Below are 8167 nucleotides of genomic sequence, written 5' to 3' on the forward strand. Positions count from 1 at the left end.
CGTGAAACACAAATAAAATGAGGTAAAACCACGGTTTAAGATATCATAAACCGTGGGTAAAACAGAATACCGTGGTAAAAATGATCAGCCCATATCAGTCATATCTAACTGATAAGTCGTTCTCGTTCACATAATATTATATTCCGATTGATAAATATTATATTATGGCAACATGACTAATGAACCTTATGTACTAAGGCACTAAGCCTATACCTACTACAATTATTACAATAATAGATTAACTGTTATCGTGTTTTCAGGTAAGAGCGAAAAAAATTAATATTCGTACCATGATATAATTAATGTTAATTTCCGTACCTATTAGGTGCAGTAAACTAGTGACGCGCGAACGTGCAAAAATCGTAAAATAGCGAACTTCATTAAGCTATAACTTCGAAACTAAGTCCGACCGCCAAATTCTGACTTCACCATCGTTCTCAGTATAGTTAACTACATAAGTCTAAAAAAAAAAAAAATTGCAAAAAAAAAGGTGTCCGGTAAAGTAACAAAATACCTTAATTATTTTAAAAATCAACAACTATTATTCTACTTAACTATTCTGCTTTTAAGCGACTTACACTGCAATTGCGATATGTATACGAAATACCTGGTTAGTGGTTACACTGTGTGACCACGAGTTCAAATTGTTTACAATTGTTTACAATCATAAGTATTAAGTACACGGTACACGTCCTATCTAATTCTAAATCAATATTCACCGACCTGCCTTTATGCGACGGGTATAATAATTATATTGTTAATCAAGACAAACATTAAACTTTCGCATAGTGGCGGTGACTGGTATAACGATGAGTGACATGAATATTTATGATTACCGCATTATATTTGCCATTGAGGTAGGCTGGTTATGGGTTAGCGTTATGCACTAACCCAACTACGGCTTGCACCATGTACAATGTACATGCAAGTCGCCTCCACATTATATACCTACCTAAACTGCGATGTGTTTTCGGTAAAATTAAAAATAATCTAATTCTCATGCGTGAGTATATTATGTGAATATAGTACCTGTGTATAAATAACAACGCGAGAAAAGATCCGTAAATATTTTGTCGGCGGAAAATCAGGTTATGGCCGACTCAAAAATATTGTAATAAACTGTAAACGCAGTGCGGAAAAATGTAAAAAAAAAAATTTAGAGGCGCACATAATTGGAATCTTTTTTTGTGCGCGTGAGTGGGCCTTTGGCACGTGTTTCAGATGGAGGGGTTATGAATATAATATGATATTTCAATAATTAATGTATAATAGTTATGTTATGTATCAATTACAGTGCCATATATGTGAATAATGTGTGTGTTATTACTTATTACATACCTATAGTGAAAACATTAATATTTAGTGATGAAAAGTTTACTGGACACTGGTCATCGGTCGGTATACTATTGTTTTGAATATTGGGTGGTGGGTATCTAATCATGGGAAAGGAGTTAAACAAATTGAGATCGGGGCGGAGAAATAGTAAATAAAATGTCGAAGCATGTGGGTGTACCCGTGTAAAGAGGGGAGGCATAAATTTGTTTAGCCCCTGCAGGGCGTACAAATTCTAAACTCACCAATATGAGAGTGCTCGCTACGACTATCTTTCACCATTAGACTTGGTTAGATACATACTATTCAAACATTTTCGTCTCGTGGCTCCTATCTGTGTGTTTACAATGTACAATTATTGACGGCTCCCAAATTGTTGAGGAAAAATTGAAACGATAACCTATCCAACTACCTAACTAAAAATAAAACTTTAAATGGTCACGCGTGTGTTTCGTTATCGTTACCTACATACTACAATCGCTATCATGATTAAGTATAAATTATTTTTATACTAATTAAAATATATTACCTACACATTGATTTTGGTTTCCTATTCGTTCCTATTTCAGCTCCATACACAAACTCTAGCGATGCATTTATGACGCCAACTACTGCAGTTTGACATTTTTAATACCTCTAGAATAGGTGTTTGCGAAATGCGAAAACATAATATTATAAAAATATATCAATAATACATCTTGCGAACCGTAAAAATTTGTTAATATCTATAATAATTTTTACTGCTAGTTCAAAATGTTAAAAATTAAATCTAATATTGAGATACCTAGTTTAAGAAAACTATGGTATATAGTTACTAATTTCTGTTTGCGTTGAAATGTTAAATTTTAATTTATAAGTAAGCACCTACCTAGTAAAAATTTGGACTTTTTATCATTGTACCTACCTAGGTACCTATGGAAATATTTCGAAATAATTTATTATTTTTTTTGCTTTGGGGTTGTCCGGGCACCCAAGTATTCCTCCACTACCTGTATTAAAGCATTAGAAGTTTTTATATAATTTATAATATACTATATTTTAAGTGTAAATATGTTTTATATAATAATTAATATTTATAAATATATATATAGATCATAGCATAGGCAAATGAAAATATAGCGATTTGCATCGACTGAAATGAAAAAAAAATTAAATTCCTATGTTCTTTTTAGTTCTATGTTCGACCTCTACGTCAATATATACCTAAAAACAAACAAGTTACTCAATAGCACTCTACTGCATGCTGAACCCCTCCTCCTCTGTAACCTGTAGTACCTATGTATACACAAATAGGTACAAGGTTTAAACTGCTAATATACTGCTATTATAAAGGTATAGCCCTATGGCTTGAGTTGTTATTTTAGAATATTATTAGACGGTCGTATAATGGACATTATGCAATTATATTATAGGTATTTGCTACATTTATTAGGTAGGTACATTTATCTCGGGGCGGCTCGAGTATGAGTGACATTATAATCTATAATATAGAATGCTATAGGCGACCTTCGAAAATCAAAACATTATGGATTCCCATTTGTTTGAAGATCGGACGAATAATTACGTCAATAAATCTATGAGACACAAATATCATATTACAAAGGTCAGTCTATACTTTTCATATCTACTTCAGTTGTAAATACATTTGGTTGTTGTCTAAACGTAAATACCTAATAGTTAGTTCAAATCGTTCAACCGACATAGTGTATATAAATAGGTTATTATAGGTATACTGCGAGTGCTGTTTCGAAATTTTCGACCGAATCGTTATGTATATGTGCTACGTGGGTACTGTCCTAGATCGATAGGTGCCGTGTACGGTGCTTTTTAAAGTCCGGACTTCTGCACTATCGATTGCAGGTGGTTGGTACGATTAATTAGATACCATTTAGATACCGCTACACACGTGGTCACCGGCGCATTCCAAACGACTCCCGTCGAAAAAGGTATTACGCACATTTTTTTTTTCTGTTTTTTAACGCTAAAATATTATGTTAATCTAATAAAATTATATTCACAACAGGTATAAAATGATTTTTTATATAATTTTTATAATTTACTTAGGATATAAAATTAAAAAAAACACCAATACATTTTTAACCACACCTCTTTTGAGACGGTCCTAAGTCAGAAGTATGAAGTGGGAAGGAATTTGTGTCGTAAATAACCGGAACAGTTTGGGAATTTTCCTGTTCGTAAAACCTTTTTTGACGGAGCCGAATGGGCTACGTCCGTGGTGATATTTTTCTAAAATACAACAATATATATCATATAGGTACTAACTACTAAGGTGAGCAGACATATTGTAAAGCGTTCATTGTTCAATAATATCTTATGAAGCGCAGATTGTTTTTTTTTTTTTAAATCTTTTGTTTGACGAGTAAACTACCCAGATTAACTATTCTGAGGCCGATGTAAATGATAACTAGCAGAAGAATTTAATAATACGGATTTGTACGACATTCGCAAAGGTTCTCAGAAATATTGAGATGAAAGATCTGAATCAATGTCGACGCATTGCCCAGCAGATTTCGATGTTTAAAAGACATTTTTAGGTGTTCCATTAGTAGGCACACAATTCAAATTTGGTATTTTAATTTTTAGCAATTAGAGATCAAATCAGATTTGTGCCGTACCAATTCCATTATACGTATTTATATGTTTCAATACGTTTTTAGAATTTTTAAATTTCGAGTAGATATTTAAATACGTTGTATTCGTATAGGTAAGAAAACTTATAGTTAAGTAAGTACTTAGATGGGTAAAAAAATAAATTTGTTTGTGGAAAAACAATTGCAGAGTAAATATTTTTGAGAAATCAATATTCAATATATGTCTGATAAAAAAAATAAAACTAATTTCATTATACTATACTATAACCTAGTAGCTAGTACCTATTCTAGTGAAGGGCACCAACTACGAGAAGAACAAAACTGCTCGTTATTTGAGTTTTTTTTTATAATCGTTTCATTCACTTACTCTGCAATACCGATGATTTAATCAGTAAACGTAATCTTAACCGTGTAAATAATAAGACAGACATTATACATTATATTATACAGTAAAATATTGTACCTATTAACAATATACATTGAAAGGTAATGTCCAGACGTCCAGTAGTTGTACACCAGTATTTACTATTTAGTACTAAAGGAAGTATAAACTATATGGTAATTAAGTGTTATAACATCAATGATTTCGGTTGTTTCGATATTAGTACACACACATGTTATAAAATATAAATAATATATTGTCATATTGAGTTTAAGTCTTAATAACTATACCTATATTTTAATATTGAGTAAAATTAAAATAAATGTAAATATTCTATTTCAAATTGTTGACCACATGTGTATAACATCATTATAATATCCTAATACCTAATGCTATCCAAAATCCAAAGAAATAAGAAAAGTTATAACAGAATCGTTTATTTTGAAATAGTCTACTATAGACCGTTCACAGATCGCATTACTATTAAAGGGTCTCGCTATAACTTTTATATTTTAATGGGAACAAATGAACAATAAGCAATTTCTAATGTCATTGTCGACCCCAGGATCTGTGTTGGGTTGGGCTGTGGTTCAATATATGGGTACCGATAAAATTAACTCTCGTATGCATATGTTAATAACTCTTTGACAATATAAAATTCAATATACAAATTTAACAGCAATTTAATTAATGTTTTGACCAAGCAAAGTTAATTAATAATGTCTGATAACAATTCTAAAAAAATTATTTGAATTCATCAGAAAAATTTCATTAAGTTGTACTTTTCATTATTCGTTTTTTAGTATAATTACAATTTATTACGATTCAATAAAATCTATATTTTCAGTTTTCCAATTAGAATTCAATATTAATTAAGATAATTATTTTTTCAGAATTAAAATCGGACAGCGTAAACTAACTCAAATGTTGAAAAAATTTAAGGACTTTTGAATTAAAGTTAACAGTAGTAACGAGACCCCTTAATATTATATATAAATTCATACAAAATGAAGCATACAATATTCTATATAATGTTTACATTCAAAGATTTAAAATATAGTTTCAATTTTAAGAGGACACCACGCACAATTTTTCCTCTCAATTTTCAAGCTCGTAACATTGAAAATTAACATTTAACAGATTACTTCTGTTAATTTTAATATAAGATGAAATTACCAACTATCAAATTTCAAAATAATAACATAATTTGTGATCTATTTTCGGTTTTAGTGTCTTCTTAAGATCTATTATTAACTTATTTACATCTCATTGAATAGTATTAAGTTTTATTAATATAGGTAGATATAATTTAGCAGCTTGGAATTTTACCACCATAACAATTTTAGTGATGTTTTTGTGTTAACACATTGCAGTAAGCAAATGATATAAAATTAATTACTTTACACACACAAATATATATTACATATATACTTGAAAATGGATTTACTTAAATTAATTCCAATGAAGACTACATCTCTGTACTCTTTTAACAAAAATACTTGTTTATTTTAGTGAGTATTATATTATTAATTCAAATTAGATAAAATAATTAATATACTTTAACATTATTGTTATTCATTGTCATATTTTATGAATAACCATTAATTATATAATACCTAATTGAAATATTAAAATAAATAAATACGAACAAAAAATTATAACTAATAAATACATATACAATGTATATATATTTAATAATAAGTAATTAAAAAAATACTCGTGTCAAATTATTAAAATTAACTATGTACAATATTATTAAAATGATAAAATAACCTTATTATCATATGAAATTTTAATTATGAAAAATATAATAAAGCTACACTACTACAAAATTATTATATAAATTATAAGACAATGTTTTTTTCTCGTTAAAATTTAAGAAAAGAAATTAATCCATAAATCAGTCGCATGCATCTGTAAAATTCAGAAACAAATACAAACAGCTCGTCAAACCAAATCTTCGATGCCAGAAGGAACATTAATGTACAGATTCAGGTTCCGTTGAATCAGATTTATGTTTTTTAGACTCGCCACATTCTAAATCATCCTCTTCATCATCTGAACGAGAACGCTTTTGGTTTGTGTTTAACTTAACAATGATACACGTCATATTGTCACAGCCAGTGCCATCACTTAATGTATTGGGTGCCAAACATAGTTCAAATAGCTAATAAAATAATAATGAATTTATCATGATAAAGAAAAAATTAAGCACATTATATTATATAAACATCTGCATACTTCTTCGCAAATCGATGATAAACTGACATCTGGTTTGTTGATACGTTCCAAAACAAAATCAACAACTTCCTGGCTGCTTAATGAATTCCAAATACCATCACAAGCTAACACTATGAAATTGTTATTGTCTGGTGTTACATCCAAAACAGTTACATCGGGAAGAGCTGTTATCATCTGTTCAGTATTTGGAAGATCTTTATTTTTTTTGTAATTATGATCACCTAAATAATTTATTTAGTCATAAAATTCTTTTTTTTTTTTTTCATTATTATTAACATCTAAGGACAATCATAGAAATTATTACCCAAAGCTCTAGAGAGATTTAAGCCTCCATTCACTCGTCCGTCGCTTGAAACCCTGCCACCAGCTTTACAAATCCTCTGTAACTCTAGTTCATCTTCAGGTTTATGATCTTTTGACATGTCATGAGCTTTACCATCAACAGAAACGACGCACCTCGAATCTCCAGCATTAGCGACGTAAAGTTTATTGTTTACTAACAGAGCCACTACTGCTGTACAACCACTATCTTTTCCTGGCTAAGATAAAGAAGAATACAAATTTATTATTATTAATATACACGCAAAGCAATATTTTGAAATACATTGCTCTACTACTATGATTTTTTTACAGTTAGAAAATATTTGTTTGGGAGTTCAAATTATTAACTAGATGATAAATTTATTAAAAATAAATCAGGTAAGTGTGTGTCGCTTTGCTGTACAGTAGGTTACAAGTGGTGACTGTAATGGATGGTATTAAATTTGAATTCAATGATACAATACCATTGTAAATGAAAAACGATTCTGAGCGGGGACTGTTAATCAGCTTAGGATATTTTCTATTAATATTTGCATATTATCATATTTCAAAATGTGCATATTATATTAATTATTAATGTATTTTAGAAGTATCCACAAACAATATTTAAAAATTTAACGTTTAACTAGAATCATTCTTCTTCTTTAAATATCTGATTTATAAACATAATATGGGGTAAATTTAAAATATCTAGTTATTCGTTGTTGAAACAAAATACAACAAAATAAAAAAATCACTACATAAAAAATCAAGTGAATATCAATGTAAAAATTTGTACTTCAAACGCTCATAAAAATTTAATTTGACTCTCTTGAAGATATATTATTTTTTATTTTTATAAAGGTAGACAAACTTATGAGGAATCTTTTATTAAATATTTTATAGATTTCTTACTCAAAATAATTTTCACATTTTCTACATTTTACGTATTTTGTCAAGATGTGAACTTTAAACGCTTCAAAAAAAAATTGTGACTGTATTTTAAATATTTTTCAACTACCATTGAATAAATCTATTAGGAACCTCGTATTAAATTTTCAAGCTCTATCACCCAACGAATACAATTTTATTCTATAAAAAAATAATCTAAAAAAATTGGAAACTGAAAAAATTCGTAAACAGCTCAAAACAAGTTAAAACATTTTTAAAAATATTATGACGTATAGAAAATGCTGATAATTTTTGTATTTATTTATTATTATATTTAGTAAGATTGTTTATTTCTATGTAAATTAAGAATTAACTTACATAATATAATGCTACAGTTCAATATTGATTT

General features: G+C 28.9%; 1 protein-coding gene across 1 annotated transcript in view; it reads right to left on the reverse strand.

Moving 5' to 3' along the window:
- Window positions 1–5541: 5541 nt before the first annotated feature.
- Window positions 5542–8167, reverse strand: part of LOC100160020 (probable protein phosphatase 2C 6) — an 11305-nt gene continuing 8679 nt past the window's right edge. Inside the window, exons 7-9 of the mRNA XM_001943293.5 lie at window positions 6872–7106; window positions 6568–6788; window positions 5542–6493 (exon numbers count right to left, since the gene is read on the reverse strand). Of these exons, the coding sequence (XP_001943328.1) occupies window positions 6305–6493; window positions 6568–6788; window positions 6872–7106 (645 nt within the window). The 3' untranslated portion in view covers window positions 5542–6304. The remainder of the gene's footprint in view (window positions 6494–6567; window positions 6789–6871; window positions 7107–8167) is intronic.

This window comes from Acyrthosiphon pisum, chromosome A3, assembly GCF_005508785.2.
Source record: "Acyrthosiphon pisum isolate AL4f chromosome A3, pea_aphid_22Mar2018_4r6ur, whole genome shotgun sequence".
Taxonomy (NCBI): domain Eukaryota; kingdom Metazoa; phylum Arthropoda; class Insecta; order Hemiptera; family Aphididae; genus Acyrthosiphon; species Acyrthosiphon pisum.